The sequence below is a fragment of the Acomys minous genome (genome assembly GCF_964271855.1).
Source record: "Acomys minous genome assembly, chromosome: 13".
NCBI classification, from domain to species: domain Eukaryota; kingdom Metazoa; phylum Chordata; class Mammalia; order Rodentia; family Muridae; genus Acomys; species Acomys minous.
Window position 1 is genome coordinate 61,305,532 of NC_140495.1, and position 16,640 is coordinate 61,322,171.

The window sequence follows — 16,640 nt, forward strand, 5'->3', positions numbered from 1 at the left end:
TTTTGTTTTTCAAGACAGGGTTTCTCTGTGTAGCATTGGCTGTCCCAGACTTGCTTTGTAGACCAGGCTGGCCTCGAACTCACAGCAATACGCCTGCCTCTGCCTCCCAAGTGCTGGGGAGGCAGAAGGTGTGGGTCACCACAACCCGCTTCATGTAATTTAAAAATTGGTTTTGCCACACATTGTCCTTGAGTGTGCCTTTAGGAAGGGGTATCATCTGGGACTCCTTTGTCTATTAACGTTGTTGGTTGTTTTCACAGGGCTTGTTTTTCTTGGAACATACTGCAAAACCAAAATATTTTACATGTTACTCATTGACAGAGAGCAGTGGGATTGAAGGGTTTGCGTAACCAGCCAGCTCCCTAAACCGAGGCGTCGCCACACAGAGCAGCGCTGCTCAGGCTTCCAGGGGCTTCTACTTCCTGGTCCTCCTGCCTCTACCTCCCAAGTGTTAGAATTATTATTTTTTAACTATTTTTTATGCTTTCCACTTTATATATATGGGAGTTTTGCCTGCATGTATGTCTGTGCATCATGTACATGTAGTATTTACAGAGTTCAGATGAGGCTTTAGCTCCCTGGAACTGGAGATAGCCGTTGTGAGCTGCCGTGTGGGTACTGTGAATTGAATCTGCAAAAGCAGCCGGTTCTCTTTACTCCCAGCCCCTAATTAATTAATTTTGTGTGTATGTGCATGTCGTATATGTCTACATATACGTGTAGGTGTGTGCACCCTCTGTGAACATGTGCAGAGACCAGGGGATGCTGACATGTGTCTTTGTTACACACACACACACACACACACACACACACGTACACACACACACACACACTTAGTTTTTGAGACAGGCGCTCAGTAAAACGTGAAGCTCACCATTTTGCCCAGGCTGGCTGGCCAACAAACTCCTGGTTTGTACCTGTGTCTGGCTTTGGTTTTGTTTTATGGAGGTGCTAGGGATTTGAACTCAAGTCCTACTGCTTTCACAGCAAATGCCCTTACACACTGAGCCATGCCCTAGCCCTGTGACCATGTCAGTAACGTGGCTTTGATGATGTTTCAGTGAGCGGTAGGCTAGGGCAGGGCTGCTGGTAGTTTGCTTCCCTTTTCTAATTCTGACAACATCATGTACAAGTGTCCATATACTTAAATAGAAAAACTGGAGCTAGTGGGATAACTCACTTAGGAAAACACCTGCCACCTCTGAGTTCCTTACGCCTGTGTGTATGTGGGTGCGCACATGCACACACACACACACACACACACAGTAAATACGACAGAAAAATTTAGATAGCATATAAGACTTGTTGCTTTTACTATATTTAAAGCATTCTCCCCCACAGGTCCCAGCCTTCCCAGTGCTGTCCTTCCAGGGTTGGCACTCTGCTCCCCACTTTGTGCTGTATTGGTTTTGCTGACACACGTTTAATATGTTAGGATTATTTTGACCCCTCTTCATTTCAAACAGAATTTTTGCTTTTAAAAATTGTTTTTATTGAATCCAGGCAGTGGTGGTGTATACTTTTAATCCCAGCACTCAGGAGGCAAAGGCAGGTGGATCTTTTTGAGTTTGAGGCCAGCCTGGTCTACAGAGCAAGTTCCAGAGTAGCCAGGGCTACGTAGAGAAACCCTATTTCAAAAAGCAAAAAATAACAAAAAAAGTAATAATTGTTTTTGTTGTTTTTGAGACAGGGTCTCTGTGTAGCCCTGGCTATTCTGGAACTCTCTATCTAGACCAGGCTGGCCTTGAGCTCACAGAGATCCGCCTGCTTCTGCCTCCCAAGAGCTGGCAGTAAAGGCATATGTTACCATGCACAGCCTAAATTGTTTTTGACTGTATGCCCCTGTTTTCACTGTATATCCTTGGATAGCCTGGAACTCAAGGCCAGGGTAGCCTGAAACTTACTCTAACACTCCTGCCTCTCTGTACTGGGATGCCAGTGTGTGCCACCATGCCTGTCAGAAGTTAAGAGGCCTGCAAACTGCTCTCCGTTAGATGCCCCAGGCCTCAGCCTGCCCATATTTACAATCACTTTTCCAGGTTTTGAGGAATTTCACAGTCCTAATTTTTTTTTCTTCTCCTTTTCTACATGTTCCTTGTGCTAAAGGCCTCTAGTTGGGTGACAGTGTGCACATCCTTAACTGAACAGTAGCTGCAAAACCAGAGCACATCATCTTGTGTTTGATGACTCCTCCCCGAGGTGTGTGTGTGTGTGTGTGTGTGTGTGTGTGTGTGTGTGTGTGTGTGTGTGTGTGTGTATTTGAATATGTGCCTTGGAGGACAGCTTTGGGTCTCAGTTCTTGACTTCCACCTTGATTTAGACGGGGTCTCTCTTTGTTCACTGTTGTGTACACTGCTGACCATGAACTTCCAGCAACTTGCCTGTCTCTGCCTCCCATGTCCCCATGGGAAGACAGTGGGAGTCCAGATGTGTGTGCTGTTGTTTTCATGAGGGTCCTAGAGGCTCGAACTCATGTCATTAGGCTTGTGGGCAAGTGCTCTGCTGTGTTACTGGGAAGGGGCTCACTAGCCAGGGCAGCTCTTGGGTTTGGTTTGGTTTGGTGTTTGGTTTTTCGAGACAGAGTTTTTCATTGTAGTTCTGGCTGTCCTGGACCTCACTCTGCCTTTGAACTCAGAGATCCTCCTGCCTCTGCCTCCTGAGTCTCAGTGCGATTAAAGATGTCCTCCACAACTGCCAGCAAGGCAATTCTTTTTTTGTTTGATTGTTCGTTTGTTTTTGGTTTTCAAGACAGAGTATCTTTGTGTAGCCTTGGCTTTCCTGGACTCACTTTGTAGACCAGGCTGGCTTCGAACTTACAGCGATCGGATCTGCCTGCCTTTGCCTCCCAAGGGCTGGGATTAAAGGCACGCGCCACCACACGCACTAAGGCAGTTCTTATGAAAGAAAACATTTAACTTCTTGCGTGTGGCTTCAGAGGCTTAGTCGGTTATCGTTGGTTATCATCTTGGCAGCGAGCACGGCAGCACACACGGTCCTGGATCAGTAGCTGAGAGAGCGCATCCTAGTGCACTGGCAAAGAGCCTGCCTGGTGTGGGGCTGGAAAGCCCGCCCCCAGTGCCACACGTCCTCCAACAAGGCCACACCTCCTCATCCTTATACTTTTTTTCAAATACTGCCACTCCCTGGTGAGTAAGCATTCAAATAGATGAGCCTTATGTCATCCATTCTTACTCAAAACGTCACACCTACCAAGCCATCTCTCCTGCCCTGATACCTCATTTTATCTTCCTTTTTACTACAGACTATAACTGAAAATATAATCATATTCTCTTCTACCTTACACTACGTCACTATTTCACAAGAAAGCCAGTGAGTTCAAAGTAGACTTAGGTAGAAAGGATGAGTTACTAGATGCTGATTTATTGATGTAAGTGAAGCGCTGCTCGCGCTGCCTGTTTGCCAGGCATGACTTCACTTGCTGCCTGGAACAGAGTGACCTGGAGCAACAGCTGGAACAACAGCTGTTGCCCTCGCCAGCCTGTCGACTGCCACTTAGGCTTCTGTACAAGCCCGCTTGCTTGGCCACTTAGAATATAAAATGGGGATACAAACCGGACCCGGCATGGAGCCCCGCAGGAGCTGTCCGGCTCCGTCCACGTGAGGCAGCGTCTCTCTTCACCCTCTCCTGGTGTGGGAGGCTCAGTCCAGAGAGATTCTTGCAAAGGTCACCTGGAAAAGGCAGGGAAACTGGGCCAGGAAATGTAACTCCCTAGTGCTGCAAAGTGTTTAGTGTTCGTGTACACGCCCGAGTAAGGAGTGTGCCTGCTGCAGTGCTGTGTGCTGCAAAGTGTTTAGTGTTCATGTACACGCCCGAGTAAGGAGTGTGCCTGCTGCAGTGCTGTGTGGACGGACGCAGAGGACAGCTATGTGGAGTTGGCTCTGGGACCTGAATTCAGGTCACCAGGCTTGTGAAGCAAGCGCATTACCCACTGAGCCATCTTGCTGGCCTCTGTAACGAGTTCCTACGCGTCCCTCTTCCAAAAGGCCGTGAGCTCCTTAGAAGCAGCAAACATCCCAGCGGGTGACATCCTGCAGGTACAGACTTACTTGCCCAGAACCACCTCATAGCAAAGGCAGTGGGATGACCACGCTTCATCCTAAATGACATTAAAATGCTGCTTGTCCTGATGCTGTGCTGGTGCATGGCCTCAATCCCAGCGCTCCAGAGGCAGAGGCAGAGGCAGGCAGAGCTTTGTGAGTTCAGGACCAGCCTAATCTACATAGTGAGTTTCAGGACAGCCAGGCCTATGTAGAGAGCCTGCTCAAAGAGCCAAAAAGGAAAAAAAAAAAGTTCCTATGTTATGTACTCGGTAAGTGGATACTGCCTAAGAGGCTTGCTAATCTGGGTGCCCATTGGGAACTGATCATTAAATACAGTTTTCAGTCTTGCTTTTGGTTCTACAGAATATTCATTGTATTTCCTTTTTCCCCCCTTGAGGAAGATTCTTAATATATAGCCCTGGCTGGCCTGGAGCTTGCTACTGTAGACAGCTGGCTTCTAACAGCTGCCTGCCTCTGCCTCTGGAGTCCTGGAGTCAAGGACATGTGCCACCAAGCCCTGCTAAGCTCTCTGCCTTTATTACATGGCATGACATACTTAATTCATGTCCAAAACCCCTCACATAGTGCCTGGCACACAGTAGGGGCTGAATATTCTTTCTTTCTTTTAATTTATTTAATTTTATTATATGTGCATTGGTATGAAGGTGTCAGACTCCCTAGAACTGGTGTTACAGACAGTTAGTTGTGAGCTGCCATGTAGATGCTGGGAATTGAACCCGGGTCCTCTGGAAAAGCAGATAGTGCTCTTAACTGCTGAACCATCCTTTTTTTTTTTTTTTTTTAAATATAAGATTCTTTTTTTTTTTTTTAAAGATTTATTTATTTATTATGTATACGGTGCTCTACCTCCATGACAGAAGAGGGCATTAGATCATATTATAGATAGTTGTGAGCCACCATATGGTTGCTGGGAACTGAACTCAGGACCTCTGGAAGAGCAGTCAGTGCTCTTAACCTCTGAGCCATCTCTCCAGCCCTCTTTCTTTCTTTTTCTTTTCTTTTTTCTTTCTTTCTTTCTTTTTTTTTTTTTTTTTTGTTTTTTTTTTTTGTTTTGTTTGTTTTTCAAGTCAGAGTTTCTCTGTGTAGCCTTGGCTGTCCTGGACTTGAACTTGTAGACCAGGCTGGCCTTGAACTCACAGCGATCCGCCTGCCTCTGCCTCCCGAGTGCTGGGATTAAAGGTGTGTGCCACCACGCCCAGTGGGGCTGAATATTCTTATACCCACTAAACAACCTGCCTACCACAGAATTACAGGAAGCTTCCATTTCCTAAGCTCTTCAGGGAGTCAGGGAGAGGAAGAACTTGACAAAATACGCGCTCGCTCTCTCTCCCCCTCCCTCTTTCTCTGATTTCATAGTCCATACTGATGAGCTCACTGAGCCGTCAGGAGCTTTGGTCATATTTATCTTTGTGTGTGTGTGTGTGTGTGTGTGTGTGTGTGTGTGTGTGTGTGTAGGGGGCACTTATGTGCCCTGATGAAGGTTTGGAGTTCAGAGGGAATCTTCTGTCCTCCCAGCATGGAGGTTCCAAGGTGGCAGCAGAGCAAGGGCTCAGAGGTCACTGGCTCCCGCTTTGTTTCTTTGAGATAAACTCTCATTCTCAGACCAAGCAGGACTGTGACCTCCTAGGCAGCACAGGCTGGCCTCAGATGCTGGACAAGTCTCCTGCCACTGCCTCCCAGGGCTGAGCCTAGACAGGAGTAAGAGTCTCACACCCAGCTCCTGTTATTTCCCCTTAAAGTCTTTTTTTTTTTTTAATTGAAATCCCAAAATTGAACCAGAGGTAGGAGGGCTAAGGAGATGTTCCAGTGGGCAAAAGCATTTACATAAGGATCTCAGTTCAAATCCCCATCGCTCCTGTAAAATGTTGGGCATGGCTGTGTGTGCCTGTGGCCCAAGTGTGACAAGGTGGAGACAGGCAGGTCCAGAAGCTCCTGGCATGGAGAAAGGCCAATCCCAGAAGCCCATTGGCCAGCTGTCCTGGCCAGAACAGCTCCTGGTGCTACTGAGAGACTCCATCTCAGCTGGGCGTGGTGGCACACGCCTGTAATCCCAGCACTCAGGAGGCAGAAGCAGGTGGATCTCTGTGAGTTCGAGGCCAGCCTGGTCTACAAAGTGAGTCCAGGACAGCCAAGGCTACACAGAGAAACCCTGTCTGGGGGGGTGGGGGAGGGAGACCCCATCTCGAATACGATGTGCGTGATAAATCGGGTGTCCTCTAATGTCAGTGCGCATATGAGAGTATGCCTCCGTGCATGCATCCCACCCCTGAAAGACGGATAAAATACTAAAACAAAATTTAAAACACTGCAAGGCCTTGGTGCCTCTGTCTAACCACATAAGAAACAGTTAAAAATCAGACAAAATAGGGCTAGCACGACGGCTCAGTCAGTACAGGCGCTTGCTGCCACGCCTGAAGGCCTGAGATTTATCTCCTCCATTTACATGGTACAGGGTGATACCTGACTCCCAGAAGCTGTCCCCTGACCCCAAGCACTTGGTGTGGTGTGCACACAGCTGCCTGTACACACACATGTGTGTACACACACACACACACACACTGTTTACTGGACATAATATATGGAACAATGGATCTGAGACACTGGATGTGAGGCAGCACAGAACTCTGGTCCCTGAGAGGGGACCTCAGTGTGATGAGCCTGCAAGTGCCCAGCTTACTATTAGGCCATAGTACAGAGGGGGACAGCTGGAAGGCGGAGTGGCAAAAGTCCACAAGGCAGGGTACCAAAAAGGAGGGGGGTGCACAAAGAACACAACTCTGGCAGTCTGCAGTGCCTCTTTCCTCAGGTAATAGTGGGGGCGGGTGAGTCCTGGGAACTGGACATCTGACTTCCTAATGCCCCTAACACACTAGGCCAGTGCTGTCCTGCTGAGCGTGGTCCATGTCTCTTAATTATCCATAAGGATTAAAGCTAACTATCCTTGAAGTCACCCAGGGCACTTCATGGGGCATCAAGTGAAGTGCTCAGAAGAAACTCAGTATAGGCTGGAATTAAAAATTAGCAAGGGGAGCCGGGCATGGTGGCGCACGCCTTTAATCCTAGCACTTGGGAGGCAGAGGCAGGTGGATTGCTGTGAGTTCGAGGTCAGCCTGGTCTACAAAGCGAGTCCAGGACAGCCAAGGCTAACACAGAGAGACCCTGTCTTGAAAAACAAAAAAACAAAACAAAACAAAAAAATTAGCAGGGGGCTGGTGAGATGGCACAGTAGGTAAAGGTGCCTGCCACCAATCCCCAGGATCCACAGTGCAGAGGAGAAAATGGATTTCCACAAGCTGACCCCTGGACTAAAATTAACAAAATAAATAAAAATTAAGAAAGCTTGAGCTGGGACTGTGGCTCACTTAAGAGAGTGGTTGACCAGTATCCCCGGCACCATGGAGACCAGGCGTGGAGGTGCACACCTCTGAGCGCAGCACGTTGGAGGTGGCGGCGGAAAAATCAGTGCAAGATCATCCTCAGCTTCATAGCAAATTGGAGGCCAACCTGGTTTACATGAAACCTTGCCTAAAAAATGGGGGTAGGGGTACAAAATAGGTCAGTAGGTAAATGTGCCTGTCAATCAACAGTGCAAGCCTGAAGACCTAAGATTGACTGACACCCCAGAACCTACTTACAGGTGGAAGAAGTTAGCCAACGTCCACAAAGTTATCATCTGACCTCCCCATATGTGCCATGGCCCACACATGTCTACGGATATCATGCACACATACAGTTACAAAATTTAAAAGCAGCTATGCCTGAAAACAGGAAGTAGGCAGGTCTCTGTAAGTTTGAGACCAGCTTGACCTACAGAGTGGGTTCCAGGACCCTGTCTCAAAAAAAAAAAAAAAGAAAGAAAGAAAGAAAGAAAGGCAAGACTTAAAAGGAGCCACAAAATAATAACTCTTAAAATCTTAAAAATATTTTTTACGTTGGGTGGTATTGGCACTCACTTTTAATACCAGTGCTCAGGAGGCAGAGACAGGCAGATCTCTGTGAATTCAAGGCCAGGCTGGTCTATAGAGTTCCAGGACAGCCAGAGATACACAGAGAAACCCTGTCCTGAGAAAATAAAAACAAACAAACAAAAAAGAAGAAAGAAAACTGGCAGTGGTGTGGGTGTCTGGTTGGTTTTTGTTCGGTTTGCTTTTGTTTTCTTTTTGTCAACTTGACACAAGCTGGAGGTTTCTGGGAATCGGAACCTCCTCTGAGAAAATGCCTCCTCACGTTGTCTGTAGGCAAGCCTGTGGAGCGTTTCCTTGATGGATGAGGGCGGGCGGAGCCCAGCGCCCGTGCTGTCACCCCTGGGTTGTATAGGAAAGCAGGCAAGCAGGCTAGTAAGCACACTCCTCCACGGCCTCTGCTCAGCCCCTGCCTCCAGGCTCCTGCCTTGAGTTTCCTGCTCTCAAAGCTGGATTGTGCTGCGGAAGTGCAAGCTGAAAACCGTTCCCTCCCCCATGCATGGTTATGGTCTTCCTCACGGCAGTAGCAACCCTGAGACTGGGTGAAAGTGTAAGTCTCAGAGGTGAGAGACATGATGCTCAGGACTCCATTTCTCCTACAGTGTGCAGCCTGGCAAGGTCTCAGTGGCGCCCCGTGGTTCGGTGCCCGAGACTGGACCAGCTCACTGATTTTCCCGCTTTGATGAGCTAGCCTGCCACGTTGGCTCTTTGGCTGTCTTTTAATGTCATCGTCTCTAAGATGTATTTTTGGAAGAAAAGAACAGGAGCTGGATGTGGCAGCTTGAGGTGTGAGGATCAGGAGTTCAAGTTCACCCTTGGCTCCGTGGTGAGTTCAAGGCCAGCCAGGGCTGAGACCACACACACACACACACACACACACACACACACACACACACACACACACACACCAGGCAGGGCAAGATAAGGGAGGGAAATAATCCCACCTATCTTCATATTGCAGACTTCCCCTGATGAGGTTGAAATGAAATTCCATTCCAAGGTCCAGCATTGCCTTCTAAGGCCAAGCATTGTTTGTCATTCTACCCCCTCCTCAAAAAAACAAACAAACAACACAATCTTTTAAAAAGAGTACAGGGGCTGGAGAGATGGCTCAGAGGTTAAGAGCACTGACTCCTCTTCCAAAGGTCCTGAGTTCAATTCCCAGCAACCACATGGTGGCTCACAACCATCTGTAATGAGATCTGATGCCCTCTTCTGGCCTGCAGGTGTACATGTGTACCACCATATAGATAATAAATAAATAAATCTTTTGTTTATTTATTTTGGTTTTGGTTTTGGGGGGGTGTTTAGAGACAGGGTTTCTCTGTATAGCCTTAGCTGTCCTGGACTTGCTTTGTAGACCAGGCTCCCGAGTGCTGGGATTAAAGGCATGCGCCACCACTGCCCAGCTAAAATAAATCTTTAAAAGAATTAAATTGGGGGAGTTTTTTGTTTTGTTTTGTTTTGTTTTTATTGCGGGAGCACACATGTAGTGGCCAGAGGAGACGTTATGGAGTCGGCTCTGTCCTGCCACCTCTGTGTGTGTTGCCTGGTGAGACTCAGGTTGCCAGGCCTCTATTGGCATGTGCCTCAGCCCGCCGAGACATCTCACAAGCCCTTCTTTTGTTGTTGCTTGTGATAGGAACTCATACTGGCTGTGGGCAAGTGTGTGCCATGCCTCCTGGCTGTGGGCCTTTAAAAAGTAGAATTCTCAGGGTCCCCTGACTATGAAGGCTCATAGCATTCTACCCACAGGTCCGAGAGGGTTGCCTGCCTGGCTGGGCTGGCTTTCAAATCAAGTGTTGGACAAGTCTCATTGGTTTGGTAGAGGAGAACATATTATAACTTAAATTCAACTAATAGTATACATTCGTTCTTCCTGAACACAGTTGAACCCCTGGGTTCCATCCCCATTATTAAATGCGTGTGTGTAATTGCTCCACTAGGACCACTTACTGGGGAGCTTGGCACTTCAAACTGAAGTAACAACTAATTGCAGTGCTCTGAAGTGCTGGTGGCAGTGACCCTCCTGGGGGGGCTTGAGTTACCCCCACAATGTCTGTCAGACACAGGAGCTAGGTAAGGGTGTCAGCAGGGGGGAGAACTGGAAGAGGTATGGAGTGGGTTTCAGGTGGTAGGTTTCTCTCATATGTTTTCCCTGTGTGTGTGTGTGTGTGTGTGTGTCTAGGATCTCTCCCTGGGCCCTGGAGCTTGTCAGTTATGTGAAGGCAAGTCAGTGAGCATCAGGCCTCCTCCTGCCTCTGTGAACCCCAGCATTGGGACTCCAAGTGTGTGCTGCCATGCCCAGCTTTGTCACGTGGGTGCCAAGAATAGAGCTCTCTTAACTAATGTGTGTCGGAGCCTTAGACACTGTATGCTTGTGATGCTAGGGATCAGGCCCAGGGTTCCGTTGCGCTGGGCCACTTAGCCCCATCATCAACTTTAAAAATTAAGTTTCGAAGGACTAGGCATGATGGTGAATGCTTTTAATCCCAGCACTCTCAGGCAAAGGCCAGCAGGAACTCAAAGACAACCTGGTCTACATAGTGAGTTCCAAACCAGTGAGACTCAGTCTCAAAAAAAAAGCAAAAACAAAAACAAAAACAAAACAAAACAAAACAAAAAACAACCTTATAAAGATAATAAGGATATAGGGATTCTCCATTTAAATAGCCATGTTAAAGAGATAGTATATAATTTGTAGTCCTAAAGATACATCATAATTGACAGTCAAGGCTACACAGAGAAACCCTATCTCGTAAAAACAAAACAAAACAAAACAAAAAGATACAATCATAATTGGACAATTTATTCTATGCGATTGTGATGTCTGGGAGGCGTGGTTTATAACGATACAAGCTGTAGCTAATGCCTGTTAGGTATCAGGACGTGTTCCCTGTTTTACGGTATTTGTTTGTTTAAGGCAGGTTCTTCCGTGGCCCTGGCTGTCCTGGTCCTCACTGGGTAGACCAGGCTGTCCTTAAATGTGCACCAGGTCTCCTGCCTCTGCCTCCCAGCTGTTGAGAATCCAGATGGGTGGCACCATGCCTGGCCTGTGTGACAGATCCTCGGCATACTCCTTTGATAATAGTTTTCCTGTTTCCTTCCCAGTCTTGTTTCCAGAAGTCACGTGTGCAGGAACATTTGTGCCAGCATGACCTTGAAAAACTCAAGCCTGGGTCCTAGAGAGCCCATGTCTCAAGGCTGGCTGGTGTAGTTTCAGCGATCAGTGTCATCTTCTGGTACATTTTCCCCTACTCCTCTCCTTCCTCTCTCCTCACCCTGGGTTCTACTCAATGGATTGTAGCCAGCCCAATCACTCAGCAGCCCAGCAAATCCAGCCACCACCGGGAGGGTCGCGCCGTAGGAGCACTTACCCAGCCACGCTCCCCTAGAGTAGAGAGAGTGCCCTTCGCTGTGGCAGGAGGCAGCTCTACATCTGGTAGGCCTTGGGACTGGTTTCGGGGAACTTAGGGAAGAAGGGAGTTTGAACAGGGGGGGAAAACCTCTCCAAAAGACTTCCTTCCCTCTGGCGTCCCTGGGCATGCCCCTCCTCTGGGCATCTCTTCAGGATTTCAGTCCTCTGTCCAACTGCCGTTCACAACTGCCCTTTCCAACTGCTCCAGAACTCTTGGCCCTGGCGTTCTGTGATGTAAATTATTCCACGCATGGCTTGACATGGGTGAGAAGCAGGGTTGCCAGGTGTCGGATCACTAGTGTAAGTTGACTGGCTCTCGGGGGGAGAACCACTCCTGGAATTTGTTCAGTTGTTACCATCTGGGCCAGAGCTGCGCTGGCCATGCTTGTGGCTGCCGCGGGCAGGGAGAGGGGGCGCTGAGCTGGAGTGGGACGAACTTGTGCTGGAGTTCCTGCTTTAAACATTCTTGGCCCAATTATAGACTATTCAGCATTAAACGTAGATACTGTTGTTGCACCAGGAAACACCCAGGGCCTCCTCGTCCTGTCTCCAAATGTGGGGAGAGCCCGCTTTCTGCCTTCCTAGAGACCACCAAAATATGTCGAGAAATCTAGATTGCGCTCCACGTTTAGGAGTGTACAGTCACAACACTGAAAGACTTCAGCGTCGGTGAGAGCTTTTCTGAAGCAACTTTTTTTCCACTCGCCTTGTTCATTCTACATTTGATGGCATGTGGGAAGTTGCTGCCAGCTGCCTTAGATTTGTTTAGAATCTTTTGACCTTTAAGTTAAAAACTGACTTATAGTAAAAACAATTTAAGTCAAAAACTTGTTCAAGTAACTGTAAATTTTATATTATATATATACATACATATGTATATGCACATACACACACACATATATATATATACATATACACAAAATATATTTACCTTTATTTTTATTGACTTTGGGGGGTTTGCTTTGTGTTTTTTGTATTTTTTGGTTTTTTAGGTTTGTTTTGTTTTGGGGGTTTTTTGTTTTGTTTTGTTTTTTTGTTTTTGTTTGTTTGTTTGTTTGTTTTTTCGAGATAGGGTTTCTCTGTGCTATCTTGGCTGTCCTGGACTTGCTTTATAGACCAGGCTGGCCTCAAACTCACAGCAATCCACCTGCCTCTGCTTCCCAAGTGCTGGGATTAAAGGCATAAGCCACCATGCCCGGACTTGACTTTGTTTTTCAGATAAGGTCTCACGTAGGGAAGGGTGGCCTCACACTTGTCACCTAGGCCAGGCTGGCCTCACACTTGTCACCTAGGCCAGGCTGGCCTCACACTTGTCACCTAGGCCAGGCTGGCCTCACACTTGTCACATAGGCAAGGATGGCCTCACACTTGTCATGTAGGCAAGGGTGGTCTCACACTTGTCACATAGGCAAGGGTGGCTTTCTCCTCCTGAGTCTCCTATCTCTACATTCCAACTTCTGGATCTGTACCATTGTGCCTGACTGCCTGACTGGCTTGCTTGTTTGTTTGTTTGTTTGTTTGTTTGTTTATAAGCTGGGGTCTTGCTGTTACCCAGACTGACCTTGAGCTCTTGGGCTTAAGTTTCCTTCCCTACTCAAGGACTAAGTAACCAGGACTCCTGGCAAATGACACTGTGCTCACCAACCAGTTTTCAGATGACAAACTCAATTAAGGACGAGAAAAAAGCTCATAGGATGGCAGTTGTGTCCCACGGCGGGGTCGGGTTTGCTCAAGCTCACTGTCTCCCCTTTCTTTGCAGTTGTCATGGATGATGACGATGACTCGTGTCTCCTTGATCTTATTGGGTAAGATGCTCGTTCGGAACCCAGGGTGGACCACTTGTGTGGGGTCTGAGGGACAAAATCAGCTGCTGAGCTTTTAAAATAAAAAACAGTAATTAATCGTGGCTAAAGTGTTGGGACAAAAGAGATAAGTTTTGCATATGGGTCATAATTCAGTAATCCATCCCTCCTTTCAGTTAATCAATTAATTTAGTAACTCTCAAGGTGCCAGGCCAGGGTGTTGCTTCGTCTTAGCATGCTCACCGAGCAAGAACAAGATCCTGAGTTCGGTCCCCGGAACTGAATCAGGCGTGGTTCCAGGAGGCAGAAATGAAGAAAATGTTTTAAAATAGGGAGATTTTCCTCAGGGTAATTTGTTTTGTTTTTACCAAACTAAAAATGTCAACAGTGTATTAAAATGTAAGTTATAGTATTTATTTATTTTTCCCTCTCTTCTTTTTTTTCTAGAGACCCACAAGCATTGAACTATTTTCTACATGGACCTAGTAGTAAATCGGTAAGTGACACTCAGGTATCTCAGACAGACGTGGCTTTTGTTTCTCCACACCCTGCCAGTAACCACCATATTGAATTCACCCCTTTGCAGAGCAGCGATGACTTGACGAGTGCAGGATATTCTGCAGCCAATTCAAATTCAATTTTCGCCAACTCCACGGTGAGTGTTGAAAAGTGTCGAAGAAACCTTGCAAGCAGAGACTTTAATCGCCTTTGTAGCGCAGTATGAGTCAAGTTCACAGGAGAGCGACAATCCATTAATTATGTTTTCTTTTAGTCCTATAAGTTAGGCCCTTAAGATATTTATCTTGCCAATTTTCTGTTCTTAGCATTTATTAATTTTATGTATATCTGTGGGGGAGGGGTTTGTGTGTGTGCCTGTGTGTGCATGCAGAGGGCCGAAGGACAGCAACCTGAGCAAGTACTCCTTCTACCGTGGGGGTCCCAGGAGTCAAACCCAAGCCTTCAGGTCCTGCTAAACCTTCTCTCTGGCCCTGCACTGCCAGTTTCCTGAGCCTTCACCCTTCTGAAATGACGCCAGAGTTGTGACGTGAGAAAGGCATATTAGAATGTTTTAGAACCTGTTACATCAGCTTGAAGGAAACTTTTTTTTTCTTTTAGATTTATTTATTTATTATTTATACAGTGTTTTGCCTGGATGTGAGCTTGCACGCCAGAAGAGGGCACCAGATCTCAGTATAGATGGCTGTGAGCCACCATGTGGTTGCTGGGAATTGAACTCAGGCACTTTGGAAGAGCAGACAGGGCTCTTAACCACTGAGCCATCTATCTCTCCAGCCCAGGAAATTATTTTTAATTACAGTGACTTACAAATGATGTTAATCTTAGACAGGAAAAGGGCGATGGTAACTAACACTTGCTGAGGTGCCCAGTGTTTGACGCTGAGGGCGTGTACAGACGGCGTTTATCTTCACAGCACAGCCCATCAGCTCTTTTCTCTAGACAAGGAGGCAAAGGCCCAGAGAGGCTGGGACACAGCCAAGAGCTGCACAGCGGGTTCTGAGGGGGCGCAGCCTCCACAGCCCATCTTGATAAGCTATAGGAGAGCGTGGACAGGATGGGGAGTGAAGGGCCTTACGTGAAGGCGCTCTGAGACCCCTGTGCATAAGGGCTAGAGAAATGGCTCCGTAGTGAGAACGCGTTCTGGGCCAGAAGGCCTGAGTTCAAATCCTCGGGACCCGCATAGAAAGCTGAGCCTGACAAGAAAGGGCCTACAGCCCGCACGCAGTCTGAGATAGGAAGGCTGCTGGGGCTTCCCAGCTGCCAGCCCAGCTCCAGTGTCACTGAGAGTCTCAGGAGAACAAGGCAGAGGTGACAGAGCAAGACTCCTGACGTCTTCCTCTTCTCCATGCACCCCCTCATCCCCACGGGTGCATTACGCTACACACACCATGCACACACACAAAGAAGAATCGCTGTTTATTTTGTTTTTTGGGTTTGATTTGGTTTGGTTTTTCCTGGCAGGGTTTCTCTGTGTATCCCTGGCTGTCCTGGACTCATTTTGTAGACCAGGCTGGCCTCGAACTCACAGTGATCCGCCTGCCTCTGCCTCCCGAGTGCTGGGATTAAAGGTGTGCGCCACCACCGCCCAGCTGAAGAATTGCTCAGTCTTCTCCCTTGTGTTCTGGTCTGCTGCATAGGACTGCCCAAGTCTTTGTCCCTCAGTGCCACTCACAAGTTATGTTGCTCTTAGGTTTATCCGTAAATTGCAAGGTTCAGTTGTCTCAGTGGGAAACCACTTGGTGTAGTCAGCAGACATGGTCTCGCCATCACCACATTCTCTGTCCCTCACCTAGGGAACTCAGTGGCATGCAGAGAGTCCTCGTGTGCTCAAGTCTTTAAGGTAGTTCAGTGTGTTATCTGATAGGATCGCACAAGACACTTTGACCTGTTTTGGTGGCTTCAAAGCCTCTGTGATGAGGGCCTGGAAGGCTTGTGACTCAGTAGCCTTTTTACTTCCCTTGTGGAGGTGGGCTCTGTCCTAGTATGCTAGATGCTAGGAATGTACTCTATCTACCAACCAAACGGTATCTCAGCCCTTCGTTCTCTCTCTCTCTTCCTTTCTATTTGGGTTTTGGGTTTGGGGGGTTTTGTTTTGTTTTGTTTTTTAAGACAGAGTCTCTCTGTGTAGACTTGGCTGTCCTGGACTTGCTTTGTAGACCAGGCTGCCCTCGAACTCACAGCGATCCTCCTGTCCCTGCCTCCTGAGTGCTGGGATTAACGGTGTGCACCATCAAGCACTTTTTAAATGATGCTGTAAGATCTACTGTGAAGTGGCTTTTCTGTCTAATCATTGAGCCCCACCATCTCATGAGCTGAAGACTCAGACTTGTTAAAAATTTTTCAGATCAGAATGTTTGGGGTGTTTGGTTGGTTGGTTGGTCGGTGTTTTGAGACAGGGTCCCTCGGTGTAGCCTTTGCTGTCCTGGAGGCACTTTGTAGACCAGGCTGGCCTTGAACTCACAGCGATCTGCCTGCCTCTGCCTCTTGGTGGGATTAAAGGCGTGCACCACCATACCTGACTTGTTTGTTTGTTTAATTAACTCTTTTTTTTTTTAATTTTTTCTTATTTATATAAACAGTGCTCTGCCTGCATATAATGTCTACATACCAGAAGAGGGCACCAGCTCTCCTTATAGATGATTGTGAGCCATCAAGTGGTTGCTGGGATTTGAACTCATGACCTTTGGAAGAGCAGACAGTGCTCTTAACCTCTGAGCCATCTCCCTAGACCTGTTTGGTTTTTGTTGTTCTTTGGGGGTTTGTTTTGTTGTGGTGTGTTTGTTTTTATTTTCTCAGACAGGGTCTTTCTACATACCCCTGGCTGTGTTGGAACTGGCTATGTAGACCAGGCTGGCT

The 16,640-nt window shown here is 47.5% G+C and overlaps 1 protein-coding gene across 3 annotated transcripts in view; it reads left to right on the top strand.

The window, feature by feature from the left end:
- Positions 1–16,640, top strand: part of BICRAL (BICRA like chromatin remodeling complex associated protein) — an 84,995-nt gene that overhangs the window by 37,572 nt on the left and 30,783 nt on the right. For 2 of the 3 annotated variants that reach the window (XM_084752980.1, XM_084752981.1), the window contains 3 exons: positions 13,223–13,268; positions 13,713–13,761; positions 13,852–13,920. In XM_084752980.1, coding sequence (XP_084609106.1) covers positions 13,228–13,268; positions 13,713–13,761; positions 13,852–13,920 — 159 coding nt within the window. In that variant the 5' untranslated portion in view covers positions 13,223–13,227. The remainder of the gene's footprint in view (positions 1–13,222; positions 13,269–13,712; positions 13,762–13,851; positions 13,921–16,640) is intronic. The other variant, XM_084752982.1, reaches the window with a different exon arrangement.